At 42.6% G+C, this 17414-nt stretch overlaps 2 protein-coding genes across 2 annotated transcripts; both read right to left on the reverse strand.

Moving 5' to 3' along the window:
• Positions 1-3036: 3036 nt before the first annotated feature.
• On the reverse strand, positions 3037-11010 carry LOC139660603 (casein kinase II subunit alpha'-like). The gene is made up of 12 exons (XM_071538776.1): positions 10494-11010; positions 9911-10022; positions 8690-8791; positions 8500-8550; positions 8230-8289; positions 7444-7527; positions 6514-6624; positions 6306-6407; positions 5573-5673; positions 4261-4409; positions 3954-4041; positions 3037-3471 (listed from the first exon to the last, which is right to left on the reverse strand). Exons 1-11 carry the CDS (start codon positions 10595-10597, stop codon positions 3968-3970), a joined length of 1050 nt encoding a protein of 349 aa, XP_071394877.1. The 5' UTR covers positions 10598-11010; the 3' UTR covers positions 3037-3471; positions 3954-3967.
• An 887-nt stretch (positions 11011-11897) lies between these two features.
• On the reverse strand, positions 11898-16652 carry LOC139660597 (zinc finger protein 319). Its single transcript, XM_071538769.1, has 2 exons — positions 16525-16652; positions 11898-15398 (listed from the first exon to the last, which is right to left on the reverse strand). The coding sequence occupies exon 2, from the start codon at positions 15249-15251 to the stop codon at positions 13470-13472; it is 1782 nt and encodes a 593-aa protein (XP_071394870.1). The 5' UTR covers positions 15252-15398; positions 16525-16652; the 3' UTR covers positions 11898-13469.
• Between the last annotated feature and the right edge of the window lie 762 nt (positions 16653-17414).

A 17414-nucleotide genomic window follows, 5' to 3' on the forward strand; every position in this document is an offset into this window, starting at 1 on the left:
CTCACCGATGTCTGTGACCTTCTCCTCGGCCTCCTCAGGTGTCGTACGAAGACGTGGAGAGGCTCCGGCATCTGGCGGTGCTCCGCAAGACCAGAATCCCTCACTTCATGCAGGACCAGGAGCGGTACCTGCAGCACCTCGACCACATCGTCTCCGTCAACGAACTGGACGACGCCCAGCTGCAACACCTGCTGCCCTGAACCCTGCCGACCCCCCCCCCTCCCCCCCGAGGCCGAACACGAGTAAACCACCTGAAGCTGTGGAAGACGTTGGTGTCTGGATCGTATCGAGCTCATGTATCATTTGGCGCCCTGAATAAGCAACATATAACATATATAACCAATGCTTTATTTGGACAATTTTTAAAACTTGAATAACACAGACTATGGGACATATACACTATCACCTCTATCTACATTTTCACCCGTGTCTGATGCATGTCTCTGTGGCTTTTTCACCGGGCCAAGTACTGTACAAAGGCTCCCCAGTCCCCCTCGCCTTTACTCTCACTATGAAGTTACCTCAATACTGCAACTCTAGGATGTAACCAACATTATATATGTAGACATTTTCGTGCACATACATAATCTCACTGCATCAAATGCCTGTACAGGGCAATGCTAATGTGTCCCGTACAGTTTTAAACATTCATAATCATATGCTTTATTTATGCAATTATTTATTTGTAAGGTTTTTTGTTGTTTTCTGTCAGAAAACAAACTGAATGTCTATGGTATTAGCTTTATACCTGCCCTTTTGTAGAGTACATTGTTTTATGCCTTAGATTGTTTGCATTTGGAAAAGGACACCAAGGACACATCACTTCAAAAAACCCTGGGAAAGTTTAAACTGAGGCCAAGAATCTTTAAAATATCAAGTGCCAATGGACTCAGTCAAGTATTAAAATATCCCCTGGGAAGATTTCACAATGTCTCTCAGTGTTACTAAGAAGATAATCAACGATGTTGTTACCGTCTTAAGAGCGTCCTTGGTGGTCTTTGGATATCGATGCTACTGTGATGTGACCCGTCCCCAGGCTCCCCCTCGCGTGGCAACCAAACTTTCTTTTTGTAACGCTAACATGACAGACGGCTGAAGATAATGTGCCAGCACGGCATCTTTAATACGCTGTTGGCCTGTACAACAGACAGCCACACTGGCCAGTCACCATAGCTTCCTCATTCCAATTTGTCAGACATGAGGGTTTATTGGCTGAGGAGAAAGCAGGGGTGTTGTGGGCGTGCCTTTGATGGGTGTACAACTCATCTGCTGTAGCTAGCCATGTATTTGTAGGCTGCTTTTTAATGTGTTTATCACTTATACGTCAGTGAGGGCATTCGTTTAGTGGCTCGGGCCAAGCCGTCTGTGAACAGACTGGAAACCCAGCTCACAGCAAAAAGACGTGGGCGAAGCATAGCGATCCAGTTTTTAACTAAATGAACATTTATCCAAAATGTGAACTCTACTTCTGTGATATATTTTGAATACTCACATTTGAAATAATTAACATGTAACTGCAAAGTATTTATTCTGCTGTGTTTACAATTTAGCCATTTGGTAAGCAGATATATTTTCAATTTGAGCAGGTTGCCGTCTGCTGACCTCATTGGCTTTGACCAGACAGGTGAAGCCTCAGCCCGGTTTTGCCTAAACGAATGCACCTATTTGTATTGCACGAATGTTGCACAATGTTTTATGTTCTGGAAATCCAGTGTTTCCAGTTTATTTATTAAAAACAAAAGTGCACACTTGATGCAACGACCACGCTGATCTGTTTTCATGATGCACAAACCTCCATCAAGGTATCTCGCCCTTCTATCTCTGCGGAGGTGGACAACCTTCAGTCACTTTGGTAAAAGGTTTTTGCTTTGCAGCGGACACGCTGCCATGTACATTCAGGTCAGGAGCAGTCAAGCTGCAGTCTGGGGATCCACTGTCACCAGCAGCGTTCAGTCTTTTCTCCCTTGCTCTCAATATCAGTACTTGGAAAATTACTCCTGGACACAATGAAATATTCTTCTTTTTCCTTATTTGCAGATGTCAGAATTATTATGTTTTTAGACCAGGTTTTCACAATCAAGTGGTGATGACTAATACTACATCAGGCCAGCATATCAAAGAGATAAGTGGCAAACATCAGAATGACAACCTTTGATTAACTTGTGGACTGTTAAAACATTTTAGTACAACTCAGTTGTGACAGTGAGCCCTCACAGTTAAAGGCAATCACAAGAACAAAGGAAGATGAATCTAAACCCATCCAGAAACCTTTGTTATATTTAAGTTTCCACCATTTCAGAAGTGATAAACAAGTATTTTGATCTTGCTAATTTTTCCAGTCTAGAAAGTTAGGCAGCAGTAACTCTACTGCTGAAGTGATGCTTTGCATCTTCAGGTACAGTGAAAGGAAGGCTGACCTGCAGTTGTGATGCTAAACTGCATTTAGGGCTTTTTAGACATTGAAACACATGCAGCATTAAAGTTTTGTGATCAAACGCCAAGTTTCTAAAATTTGGCCTATCTGACCTGTCACTGAGAGAACTGATCCATCATTGGGGCAAGTCCCAGACTGAGGGTAACTAACAGAGAAACGGTTGAGAGATTTTGAAGTCACTGTACCAGCAGTGACGCAACATGGCTGATTTCACCAGTGGACTAACTGGTTTTATCCTGAAACTCATCTTGAACCGTTTGTTGAGAGAAATAATCAAAGAATTAGAAGCCAGTAATGCAGGAACAGGCCAGACAAATCTGTTGACCTAAACAATACAGCATCCGATTCACCCTTTATTCCACTTAAATTCGAGTCCAGTACTGTATGGACCAATCACAGTTGCTGATTGAAACGTGTCATTCCGTGCTGTAGGGATAGTCAACCTACCTAAGAATATAGAAGATCATCTCAGTTGAAACCGTGCTAACTCGCATGGCATCTTCAGACGCATAGAAAACACCTCTTATCGCACCAGTGTTCCCCCTGTGGTTTGTCATCAGGAACAACAGTCAAACACACATGTATTTAAATAAAAATGGTTTATTCTCTTTCAATATAGCATTTGTTCTATCCATAGCAGAAAAGAGCCTCCATGCCACTCAGTGCTTTCACCTGGAATTGGATCTCAGGCTCTCACCACAGCGTCTTAATGACGGACACACATCTTACAGCACAACACCGGCTTGATACTGATCCAACAACAGTCACTTTGCTCGTTTTAAAAACAGGTTGAAGGAGGCGTGGGGAGGGAGTCTCGGAGGGGGCGGGGGGGGCACCTCAAAAAAGCTCAGATCGGATTCGTTTGAGACTCGGACCAGGCGGCGCTGATTCCCCCGGGTTTTGTTAGGGGTTAAGTTAATCCGTGTGTGTTTGTTTATGCTGCAAAATTTGACATCTTGCTCCAGTATGGCTGTTGGATGTGGAGGCAGAGGATTCTGCCGCGAAAAGGTCACAAGTTGAGGTAACAAAGGTTCTTCCTGAATGGATGGGGGGAAAAGAAGAATCAGAGCCCGAATACTAAATCATCCTCCGCTTTTCATGACTGGATATGCATCTTGGAAAAGTGACGGGCAAGTTAAATATGGCTTTGAGATCCGTTTTTCTGCAGCCAGCGCCTAAACCAGAGTAAACCCCGATTCCCAGACACAATTGAACTTCCAAACTGCACACATAAAGATAAATTCTTTTATCTCATTTAGGCCAACACCTCCGCTCAGAGACTTTATGGTTATTTCTCTCTTCTTATTTTCATGCTCAACTCTACTGCAAAATCACTAAGGAAATAAAATTCCTATGCTGATTTGTAAAAGTCCAGTTCTCCATAGTGAGAAACAAGCCAAGGAGAATATAATTTATCAGGCATACAGCACACTCAACTGGGATTCAGGGAATGCATGTACGTCTCGTTCACATCAGTGTTTCTATTTATACATAAAAAAAAGAAAATAGTGTGCTTTACCTCCTTTCTGCTTATCATGTTGCATTGGAACTGCTTATTGCCTTTGTGCCATCCGTATTGGTGTTTGTTTGTTCCTTCAGCACAGGATCTGAGGGACAAACACACAACAAAACTGTCATTTTTAAATATTCTTCCCTCATTTGTTTCATTTTGTGAGAGATTTTAATGTGTTGGGGTTTTTTTTACCATTTCGACAAAAACACTTCTGCATCACAAGAAGTCAATATCTTTATTTCACCAGGATATGATTCTACTGAGAGACACTAAATGATGATTTTGCGTGGCGGGCAGGGTGAGCGGTACTAACAGAAGTATGGGTGCTGCATGGCCTCGGCGGCGGTCAGCCTCTGCTGGTGGTCGTAGCGCAGCAGCTTGTCCAGCAGGTCCAGGGCTTCAGGACTCACCAGGTGCTGGTTCTCCGTCTGGACAAACTGCTCCCAGCGCTTCCTGGTTTGTCTGAACACACAACAGCCAGCGCTTCAGACGACTCAACTCAACACAGTCACTCTCACTTAGTGTAAAAAGGTAGAAAGGTATGGCGACAGCTGCGAATGTACGTGTTGACAGTTTTCACATTTTAAACATGCGAGAAATGAGGACAGTGCGGTTATTCCTGCTACTGGATGTGGAAGTCACAGGAGTAGACTGTTCTCTTTTGTTTCTATTAGCAAAACAAGCACATCTGATAAGCCAGCAAACTGATAAGCCAATCTGCACTTAGTTCGTCACAAGTTAAAAACATAAAACATATGAAAAATAATCTTACTTTTAAGACCATTATTTTTTGGTCATATTTTTTTACAAGAAATATACCAGCTGCAGAAAAAACAGGTATGCTTAGAGGTGAATTTCCTCACTTTTGAGGAATTACACAACCCATTACCCAACACTTGCAGTAATTGTATGTCTAACAATTTGGTTAGACTTCATACTCCAAGAAGAAAGGCATGTATATACTGTATGTATATTTTAAAACTAACGAAAGGATTCATTTACCAAAACACTAATTTAGCTGACATTTGGGTGAACAGCCCTACATCAGAGGTACACCTGTCACTTTCTTCATGTTCAAAAAGTCAAATCTCAAGTTTAATGACTGTGGATACAAGTTAATAGTGCAATTCATTCAACTGAAATATCCCCGCATTTCTCAAAAAAATATAAAAGCACAATGAGCAAGCTGCTGTTTCTGCTGGTCCGTGCAGTACTGTTATGGTGAACGACAGTGTTTTAGCTCAGTGGAGGGTTTCTGTCAGTTTTGCTTTCAAATCAGAAGTCGGTGTGAGTAAAGCAGCTTGTTCCCTGCAGTTAGAGGATACTTTGTCAACCTGGAGGAGTTTGTAACGCAGTAATACTTTCACCAGGCTGCTCAGTTACAGGCTCCTTTATGGCTGCAGGCCCTGTTCTGCCTCGGTCAGATTAACAGCTGTCAGTCAGACCAACGATGCATGAAGGCGACGCATCACTTCTGAGCGGCAGGAGATTTGAATACATTTGAATGAGTTTCCGCTGATATGGGTTTTGTTTGAACAGAAGTGTGGGGGAAAAAAAGTGTTTCTGTCTGTCAGTCTGACCCTTCACCCCCCACCCCCCACCCCCCCACCCCCCGCGCTACTCACTGGCCCAGCAGGTCTTTGAAGCGAGTGTCCAGTTCTATGTGATACTTGTGCAGGTAGCCAAACAGCTCGTCAGTCCCAAGAACCTTAGCAATGCGGACGAGCTGGAACAAGAATAGTTAAAAAAAAAAATATATATAAAATAAATCAATTAAAATGACATACCTACACATTTAATACATTGTCCATACTGTAGCTACAAATTGTTATTACTATTACAAATTATTATTAGGTATAATAATATGTATCCAATAATATATCGACAAAGAATATTTATCATTTCTGAGTTCTCTGATCTGTTGTTCTTCATTATAGCTTGGAATGACATGTTGTCATTTTTGGTGATGCTACTTGGGGCTGATAATTCAATATTATCGTCTGGAATCATATCATGATGATGTAGTGATTTTTGGATATTGTGACACACAATTCTGCTGTCTAAACTGATAACAAGCAAAATTTGTTTAAAAACAGAAAAATTAGGTATTAAGGAATATCATTTGAAAATTTCAGTTTGATAATGCTAGGTATGAGGTCAAACATTTCATCTCAATGGGATGAACATTCATTTGATTACTTCACATGTGATTTTCCATACGTGAGCCATATTGTGATATTGATTTCAACCATAATCGCCCAGCCCTGAAGCTACTTGTTATTTTCCATGACTGGTAGACTGTCTGTGGAGTTTCAGACCTCGCAGGACGCACAGGAAGCCTGTTCACCCCCACATTACCTGGTCATAGTTGTCCTGGCCGTGAAAGAACGGCTCCTTCAGGAAGATCATGCTTGCCAACATGCAGCCTAGACTCCACATGTCCAAACTATAGTCATACATCTGGAAAAAAACACCAGGAATCACTCAAAAGAAGACAGAATATTGTACAGACTGAACTATACTATTTTGTTGCAATAGCTGCTATAGTTTTTAGAGCATGATGTACCTGATAGTCCACTAGCAGCTCGGGGCCTTTGAAATAGCGGGAGGCCACCCGGACGTTGTATTCCTGAGCGGGATGGTAGAACTCTGCCAATCCCCAATCTATGAGACGCAACTGTGACACAGGAGGAGACACATGTTAACCTGGTCTACATTACAGGGGTAAATGCTACAGGCTGGAATGATTCCCCAGAAGATATATGAGATTCGTTTTATTCCCTTTTTTCAAGAGTATCAGATTATTTGTCAGCTGGGCTAGGTGACAAAAGAATCAGGTTGTTTTATTTAAAGTATTTTGAGTGGAGTCTGGCCTGGACAAGCTCCACTTGGCCCTGATGGATCAAACTGGTTCTTGCATTTAAATGTAATATCATGTACACTTTTGGGTACATTGAATCCTGAAACACAACATTTTCAGCATGGTCTTTGGATCAAAGTGGGTTATAGCTAAATATGTGTTCATGTCTGATATTTAGTATCTAATTGCATTATATACAGCAAATGAGTCAATGTATAGAACTTGTGTAAAAACATTTACCTGTCTAGAATACTTATTGACTGGCCAAAATAATTAATATTAATTTTTAATAGAAATATGTCACCCTGCCTGTTTTCAGTGCTATTTTAAGTATAGAATCAGGTACTGTGTGTTAATTTAAAGCTTGCTCACTCACTCATACAATGGATTAAGTTTGTAATTCATCATGAAGTGCAACAGAGCTCATTATACCCGAGGAATTCCAATGTTATTATCTCTAAACGTGTTGTGGCTGGTGAGTCTTATTGATTTATCTGCCAAAGACGAATATTACCGATATTTTAATTACAAATTCCTCACCCTGGATGGAGCACTTCTAAAGAAAAAAATCAATCTGAAATAAAATAATGTTCTTGTAGGGCGTAGGACAATGAAAGCGGTCCAAGTGGGCCGTACCTTTCTCAGCTGGTGGTCGATCATCACGTTGTGGGGCTTCACGTCCCGGTGCATGATCCCCATACTGTGGCAGTAGTCCAGAGCCTGTGGTGGAGAGACACACTCAGTACTGCACCAGTCAATAAGCATTGTGTTTTTTCTTTAAGTTAGAGCCAGCGGTCCAGGTTCCTCTCTGGTTCTGCACAGTCAGCATAGTTGGAGATATCAGCGCTCGTTTTCCTCCTCCATTCATTCTTGTCCAGTATGAAAAAACAAACTTCCACAGAGCGAGAGAATCCATCCCAGGCAACATGAAGCCATGATTTGGTTTGGTCAAACTTACTGTTTTGTTTTTTTCTGTTTTTCTCTTACGCTCTGCTTACTGAAGATGAAAAGATGAAAGCCACACACACACATCTGCTCCATGGAATAATTTTTAATTATCAAACACTTGCGTTTTGGCTTGCGACCTTTTCAGTAAGCAACTCACGCTCTGCTTCCTGTCAATCAGCTGACACCGGCAGGAAGAAATGGAAGACTCCTCCAGGAAATAATCCCTCAAAAACATGTCGCCTTACAATTTTACTGTCACATCCATGTCTTTTTATTCGGGGCGTCTTTGTTAGCCGGGACAGCGGTTTATTTCAAGATAGGTTTGACACCGTAAAGTTGGTATTTTTAAACGTTTAAAAAAACCCAGCAAATTACATATTGCACGCAAATAATTGTAGGGAATATAAACTACACATAGACAGAAGTAAATGGGCTATACTGGTATTCTTCTTTAAATAATCAAGATGCTCTTACCTTGAGAAGCTCATACATGTAGTAACGAATATCAAAGTCTGTCAACTTCTGATAAAGCTCCTATGAAACAGACGGAGGATATCCATGCATAAAATGTTTAGAGAAATTATCAGTTACATGATGTCAGTAATTCAACTGGCTTCTACACATTTCAAACAATAACTTGAAGGTTATGCGCGTTATTAATAATGGATATCAGTGCCTTTACATGGATGGTAAAACCTGCTAGTAGTTTCACATGTATGATGTCGGCCAAACAAACATAAGTACCTTAAAATCTGTGTTATTGATGCACTCAAAGACAAGCGCTGGTGTTCGGGACTGCAAAGAGAGGATAACAGAATGCTTAGCTTATGGAAACAGCAGGTGGGTGGAGGCAGTCTCGCTGCCCGGCACACACAGTCACAAGCATGACTCTACTGCCACTGCCATGCAGAGTGACTGGAAGGCGTGAACTCACCACTGGGTCTTTGACGGTGTCGACCAGGCGGATGATGTTGGTTCCTCCGCGCAGGTTTTCTAGAATTTTGATTTCCCGTTTGATCTTCTTCTTCTTGACAGGCTACAACAGAAAACAACTAGTTCAAACTAAGGACATTTTTGAATAGTTTTTCTGTTTTTATTTTCAACTATGTAAAGTCTCCTTGAGTCTGAGAACAGTGCTCTTAAATTTTATATTATTATTATTATCATTATTATTATTATGCAATATGGATCCACAATATTTCAATACAACCAAAGTACTGCAGCACCAAACTTTGTATACCTGTAACACATCAGTAGTAGTAGTAGTATTTTTAGTCAGTCATCACACACAATACAATAAGTATAAACAGTATATCCAATATACAATCTAATATACAATATGTATAAGCAGTCTAGACAGTATAAACAAAATCAACAATCTTTGTATTAAGTAGTGACTGAAAAGGCACAGGCAGAAGCATAATGCCTATCCCACATTCTTATCAATTTAAGCTACCCTCCAGAAATAAAAAATAATAATAAAATAAAAATCATTCACACTTGTAACCCTCAAAAATAGCTTTATAAATCATTCTTTTGATTCTTTTATTATTTAACCAAAAACGAGTTACACATTCTTAAATTTATATTAGCATTGTTCCATAATTTAACCCCAACAATAGAAATACATCTCCTTTTAATCCCTTTTTTAGCTTTTTGTACGGTAAACTTACAAACATCTCTCAAATCATATTTGCACTCCTGCATTGAAAAAAACCTTTGTACACAGTCAGATCTAGGAGTATCATTCATACGGTCTATCGACATTTTGTTGCTTCTCAAATGAGGGAATTTCTATTCTGTTTGAAGGACACATTATTTATTTCACCCCCAATATCCTTAGGAGCAGAATCTCAAGTGCATAGGCCATTTTATCAAACACAGGCACTTCACCCCTTGAAACACTCGAGACTGGTATGGGAACGAGAGCTTGATCTTGTTTTGATGAAGACAGCTAGGCTTTTTTTTTATGTGTGCCTTCTATTTTCGTGTATTTTATCTGCTTACGAAATCCACATGGGTAACCCAAATAAAAACTCAATTAAAAAAATAAATATGGTCCATATGGCAATGCAGCTTGCATTAGTATTATTAATGGATAAAAAGAGGCCCAGAAAGGTCTGATGACAGTGACACAGGGAGGTAAGGGGCTCACCTTGAGGATTTTCACCACCACTTTCTCATTGTTGCTCACGTTGATGGCTTCAAATACTTCACTGTACTTCCCTCTCCCCAGTTTACGCACCAACTGATAGTTGTCTTGATTGCTAGAGAGAAGGGGTGGAAACATTTAGTGGGGCTAAAACCAGGAAATCAACTGTGGACACAGGAAGTATTGATCACGATCACAGTTGCACAGGCAAAGCTGCAATTTCAAGTTTCTCTTTCCAAGACGACCATCATCAAATAAAGAAGACAAACTCACCCTCCAGGATTTGTTATGATTGGGGTTTTTAATGGCTTTTAATGCTTAAAGGGGACACAGATCCAAATAGCCTGTGCTCTTCACACAGCATCTGACCTACTCCCTGGTTGGATGATGGTGTTTTCTGCAGGTACAGCAGGAATGAGCCCCAGTCTCTTGCTAAGCCTAAACTGTCAGCTCAGATAAACAGGGATGCTGGCTGAGATAGTATGGCTGCTCTCCGATATCTAAGGTTTCTTCCCCTATACATCAAAGTTGACACTGTATGCATAGGCCTACCACTCCTGGTTTAAAGTATAACTTCCAACTGTACCTCCAGCTTGGCACATGTGCATCATAGTCCCAGTATTCCCTGCTCTTCTGCGTGTTGACATCGGTGTACACCCGAGCTTTACTGCTGGCCGTGGATCCGGGCATTGCGAGCTTGGCGGCTCGGTGTCGAGGACCGTCACCTTCCGCTGTAGTCTTCTCGGCGCGGTACTGGAAGGCGATACACCGACTCTCGAGAATATGTGGCTCTATGACCCCTGTGTTGAGCTTAACATTGGTTTGGGCTTCGTTTGCCCTCAGATGGCAGGCGTCTACCGCCAAACCACGCCGGTCACAAGCACTTGCTGTGCGGATGGACAGCGCTACAATGAACGAGTGTGTGAGCCCCCTAAGCAGCCTGGTGGGCAGGATGTGATGGTGGCCCGCCAGCTTCGGGAAGACAGAGGAGAGGGGGGGAAAGGGGCTGAGGTAGAGCAGAGAAATGCAAATAAAATATGTAATAACGGTCAGTTTGACAGTATTTGATGGCTGTAGAGGGCCTTGTGCACCAGCCACCAGCAATTTACATCAACTTAGGAGATGAGCCGCGGGAGCAATGCTAGTTAGCGGCAAGCTAGCTTAATCGACATAATGACAGAAGCCCCTCTCTGGGATGGCTACCGTTAGTTACACTTAACCTAGCTACCGCTAGTTACGTTAACTTAACCTAGCTAGCGTTAGCTAACGTTAACGGTAGTTTGAAATAACTCATACAAGCCGAGATCCTATTGAATTTAAGCCTCGAGTGAAGCGAAACGACAGAAATATGCAAACCGTTAATTTATAACATCTTGTACAGTATTTGTAAAATTTATCCCATCTGTTAAAACCGTTAATATGGATATGCGGAATCAATAAAGGAGCTAGCTAGCTAACGCTACCTCGTCGTAGAAATGTTGCAATATCCGAGCTCAGAGGAAGTCCACCCGACATGAAGCTAGTTGCTAGTAGTAACTCGGCAATACGTTGCTTGTTTTCCACTGTTGTGGTCTCACTAGGCACTGTTATTGATAATGTATGTAAAATCTACAATATAAATAATTTAATAATTGTCTCAGATGATGGTACAACTAGCAGGGGTTGCTTAGCAGAGCCTAGCCACTGACGATCGTCCCTGTTGCGGTAAACATCACCCGGAAGTAAATCAAGCGAACGGAGGCTCACTGACCTGAAAATCTAAAATTGTCGGTGACATTGCAGGCTAAAATAAACACGGTGCTTTGTAAGTGAAGGAGTACAAATTGTGATAAATTGTCCGGTTTATTAGTCTAACTATTCTGTGCAATATGAAAAATGTATGTTGTACTGGGAAGCATACATTTAATCAACGCACAGTCACAATGCACAGAACAGCAGAATTAGCTGTGATTACAACAAATGTAACTTACACCTTAATTTTCTTAAGGGTGGTTTATTTTAATTGCTGTCTGTATACAGTATGAACATGATGTACTCTATATTGATATCCATACATGTGTATATTCAAAGCTTTAATACACACTCTCCCGCAGGAGGGAGGGCTGAAGTAGATGCACCGGGACTTCAGCTCCTTCAGTGCCCAGCTGTCCCATCAGGTTCCCTTTCTGTCAATCACTTTTTAATTCCGAAAACTTTATTTTAAATATACTGCAGAGATTGTATAGAATATAGAAATCCACACAGTAAACTAAAATACACACATTTGTACTTTTATCCCCGGCATAAACCAACACAAAAGTCGCAACTTTGAGGCTACTGAGAATAAAATGCTAAACTTCTGGTCGGGACCAAAATGAGGCTGGGATCCTGTGAGGATATTACAAGGCCAATTCTTCAAAAGGAAAATAACATTACTTATGTTAGATCTATCGCACAGTAACTAATGCCGCTAAGTTGGTGGCAAGTGAGCAAAATAATGCTTTGAAGTTTGTCATATACTCTTGTGATCATCCATTTGGAATTGAAACTAATGTGCTTGCAAAATATAGCAAGCTCATTCATAGTGAATACAAAAGCAGGTAACATAAGCACTATACATTTTCTCAATGTTTACATAAGCGTATACACACAATCTATAATATAACAGAGTAGACTATGCCATGATTCAGTAGTCATAAATATTACATTGTGCATGTTCTATTGCACATGTCAAGTGTCTGTATGACATGATAGGTATGGGTTAGTTTACCTAGATGTCATTTATTTTAATACAAAGATGCAACAACACAGAGTTTCATAGGACACAGGCTATACATTTTCACAAATCCACTTGTTTTTTTTTTTCTTCTTAGGATGTTTTCCTAAATAAACCAAACCTATAATACAACAGTGATATTAAAGTATGATAAATATTCATGCACAAACAGATGATATTATCTAGGTCTATGTGAAAGGATATTGTTGCACAAGCCAGCCACTGTGTATGGATGGGGTTTTCGGCTATATCGGACATGAAATGAAAGTGTTAATTAACTGAATACAAAGTGATTGATCAGTAAAAGGCACATGGAATTCAGAGGAGTTTATAAATGAGCAGACACTGCTGACTACCGTCTGAAACGCTCTTGCTTTCTTACTCAATAACAGAATCACTGATTACAAAACAGACAATCACATGCAACCACAGAATAAAGGTCCCACGCTCGATTCTAAAAAACAGAACAAAAAAAACAAAAACATTTTAAGATCTTCCTGCATTTTACATTACATGCCATTTTCATCCTGTTGTTCTTTTCAAGTTTTTTCCACGAGTTCCAAATAAAGGGAGGGATATGGCCAAGATGTCAGTAATCTGCCCCATAGAGATCGAGGGTGTTGTGCCATTTTCTCACTGAAGGTTGAGGATGTACGGAGTCTTTTAACATTACAGGTGACACTAAATATCATTAAATGTAAATAATGGGTGCATGTTATAGGCTACAAATGGGGTAGCAGAGGCTGGCACACCTTGCCTTGCAGGTGACTTTTCATGTTACTGCCCCGGGCTGAAGAGCAACGCTGTTCACGGGATGCAGGGAGCTGCGGGGAAACTCTCTCCCTCAGCCGTGTGCTGGACTGTGTGCTCCTGCAGCGCCGTCAGATCGACAAAACGCTCCCCGCACCACACACACTTGAACTGGGTTTCCCGTGAGTGCACGCTCTGGTGCTTGGCCAGGTGCTCGCGCTGCTTGAAGCTCTTATCGCAGCTGGCACACTTGAAAGGTTTCTCCCCGGTGTGAACGCGGCGATGGCGCTGCAGCTCGGAGGAGTACTTGAAGCGCTTTTCACAGTCGGGGCATTTCAGTGGCTTCTCGCGGGTCGGGTCACAGCGGTGCTGAACGAACTCGGAGGACGATACGAACCGCCTGTCACACAGCGAGCATTTGAGTGGCTTCTCTGTACAGTGAGAGTTCTGATGGCGCTGCAGCGTCGAATTCTTTTTGTATCCCTTGCCGCACACATCACACTTGTAGGGCTTCTCTACTTCGCCACCACATTTGTGCCTCAGCAGTTCTCCTGATTGGCTGAAAGACTTCTGGCAGGACGCACATTTAAATAGACTTTCCATACCATGGACCTGCTGGTGGTAAAGCAGGTGGGATGGCTGTAGAAAGCCCTTATCGCAGAGGTTACACTTGAACGGGCGATCAGCAGGATTCTTGTGTGTGCGGCGGTGGCGCACGAGGGCATACTGCTGTTTGAAGCTCATCTGGCACTCCTCGCACTGGAAAGGTCGCTCTTCTGAGTGGGTGCGTTCGTGCTGCCGCAAGTCGGACGGCCGCTTGAAGCTTTTTCCGCAAGAGCCGCAGCGGAAGGGCCTTTCCCCTATTGGCTGGCATTGGTGGTGCAGGAGCTCGGACGACTCCTTAAAATGCATCTCACACAAATTGCACTTGAAAAGGTGCTCGCCCGAATGGGCGTACATGTGGCGCACAAGGTGAGAACGGTGCTTAAAGCTCTTCTCACAGACGGCGCACTTGTACGGCCGTTCAGAGCTGTGAGTGCGCTGGTGGTGGGCCAGGTGAGAAGACTGGCTGAAGCTTTTATCACACGTGTCACATTTGTATGGCTTTTCACCTGTGTGTACTCTTTCATGGCGGGTCAGCTCAGACAAATGTCGGAACGCCTTATGGCACACTGAGCACTTATAGGGCCTGTCTGGTGAAGAAGCCTCAAACGCTGGCGGAGACGAGGCACTAATCGCTGCACCGCCACCGGACGTCTCACCAGTGGAAGGCTGCTGAGGGTTGGCAGCTGAGGAGGTGGGAGTGACGTTTCCAGAACCTGGCCGGTAGGTCTTCTCACAGATGGAGCACTTCATTGGGTTGTTTCCATTACCGTGTGAATTGTGATGCTGGGCCAAGGAGGTGAGTAGCGAGAAGCCCATCTTACACACACCACACACAAAGGGCTTCTGCTCCACCTGCACACACTGGTGTTCCAGAAGATCGGTGGCCTGGCTGAAGATTTTCATGCACTGAGTGCACTGGAAGGAACGGTCTTGGCTCACCATGCACTGGTGCTCATGAGGGTTGGCCAGGTGAGATATGTCATGGCCACAGGCGCCACACTTGTGCCCTCTCTCGCCCCCTACTTGTAAGGAGGACTGCTGGGCTGGCACAGTGTGCTGCTGGCCATGCTGGCTGTGCTGGGGCTGCTGCAGGGCAGACTCTGGCTGCAGGACGACTCCATACACAGCACAGCCCAGAGGGTTGTCAGCGGCCTGGGGGAGCGTGTGCACTACAGAGGGTGGAGCCACTGCATGCTGCTGCTGCCACGCCTCCGTCATCCTTCCACTTCTCATGTAGGGATTCAGTTTTCAACAGATGATGGGGAATTTTAGTGCCAGGCCAAGAGGGTGGATGAGGTTTAAGAGATGTAATCACAAAATTGGGAGAAGCTGAGTGCTATATTTCTGATTACAAACTTCCTGTGAAATTAGTGGGAGAACCTGGAGGAAAAATGACAAAACAAAATAACTGTTAAGTTATTATTGTAGTGAGTAAAACATAACCCAGTTTTAGGCTCATTAAGCACTGTTCCTGGCTTCTACTAATGGACATGCAGAGCAAAGGTTTGATAAACTATGATATTGTTTCCAGAATGATGCATAAGAGGCTGTAAATGGCAATGAAGGGAACGACAAAACTTCAATGCCAGACATATTTCAATCAGGAAAGATGCATTCTTGTAATATTATTACTTGTTTTAGTGTTTCTTGCTGGAATACCTACTGTAATCTTGGGTATTGTGTGATGTAAAACCAAAACAAACCACCCAGCCTGGGCCTAAAACTAGTTCATCGATTAATAACGGCCTGACATGAAAACTATTATGTAAGTATTGTTATCTGTAAAGGACATTTGGGTGGGTGTGCATGTCCACTACCTAGCCATTCTCGCTATAACGCTAGGAAGACCCACAAAAATGGCCAACAGTTTGAGCTACATAAAGAACAGATTTGGGCTCCGTCTATTAACTGAAACACAGCTTGGTCACCGAATGATTTAATTTCTCTATTCAAATTCGATGCGTATTTGTTGTGTTGTACGTTGCACACTGTTTGCGATGCATAGCTTGTGAAAATATGAACTCTTGTCTCGCTGGAGGTAAATGATTGTCTCTACGGAGCGTTCACTGGAAAGGTTTCTGTTCCAGTATCAGGATGTAGTCTGCGGTAGTGTAGCTAACAGCTAACGGCTAGGTTAGGTTAGCTGGTACGACTGCTACGACTAAACAATTGGTCTAGCTTCGCGATTATCACCGGCTAGTATGGAAAAAAATGTCAAGCGTTATTGCCGTGTAATAAATTGCACGTCCTAAACTACTGTATGACCAAAAGCGACAGAAGCGAAGTAGCCAGCAAGCTAACGTCGCTTTGCTTGAAACGTCGCTATATGAAGCGGCGAAGGGCCACAATAACTGGTCTGATATGAGCCTGAACAGACGACGGACCCCGAATCTAGCTAGGCCTCCCCAGAGCTGCAGGGGAAATTCACCTCCTGCAGCCAAGCCTAACACATCTGCAAACACACATTTTGCAAACCGGTTATTAAAAATCAGTTATAAGAACTTACACGAGTGGCTTATGGGCGGTTTTCGTTCCCCTCTGTAGTCTGGAGTCGACAACCTTCGAGATTTATGAGGCTCCGAGGACCGGCGGTGGGAGAGATGCGGTTGAAGCCGGACGCCATCCTCCTCAGACGGACACCGGAAACCGCCACGCAGTCTGCCGCCGTGCTGCTACAGCCGCTCCATACTGTATTTACACCGAGGATCCCGCAAGACGAGGGGGACAGAGACGGCCTAATGTGCGATGGCAGAGCGTTAAAACAACCATAAAGGCAAATGTGAGCTTGTAAGATGCAGCATTTTTTATAACGATAGGGGGGAGGGAGCAGCAGGCATGCGCGCGACATACAAACTCAATATAAACAAACTGTGTCTCGTTTGAAACGTTATTTTCGTTGCTGATTGATAGACAATGAAGCACTGGTATAAACCGCACATTATAAGTATAAATAGTGTAAAAGTATAAATCAAACAAAGCAACATTATAGAAATATAAGTTTACACTTCTGTTGTATTTGGGCTTAATTACCTCAGGGCAAATACTCATTCAACACTTTATATGCACAAACCTCCTATTCATGCTGCAATAGGCTAAGGGGTTTTGAACTATATTTTCCTTTCAAAAAGATATTGTTATTTTTTCTTGCCACGGAAGCCTTCACACATCTTAATGTGATGTTAAAGTAAAGGGTCAATTCTCCATTAGAATAATCAAGCACAGCATGGGATCTGTGAATGAAATGTGAGTAGCTTCTGAGGTTTCACATATACAGCCGACCTTCTCAATGCATAGGAAAATAAAAAAGGGGGCAGCTTTATTGCAGTTTAGTTTTATTGTGGAAGTCAATACAGAAACGTGTTTTCACATGAATGTATCAGTAGGGTTTGTTTGTTT

Source organism: Centroberyx affinis, unplaced genomic scaffold (assembly GCF_046629955.1).
Source record: "Centroberyx affinis isolate AG114_WGS23_722 - 3 ecotype Tasmania unplaced genomic scaffold, CSIRO-AGI_Caff_v1 ptg003349l_1, whole genome shotgun sequence".
Taxonomy (NCBI): domain Eukaryota; kingdom Metazoa; phylum Chordata; class Actinopteri; order Beryciformes; family Berycidae; genus Centroberyx; species Centroberyx affinis.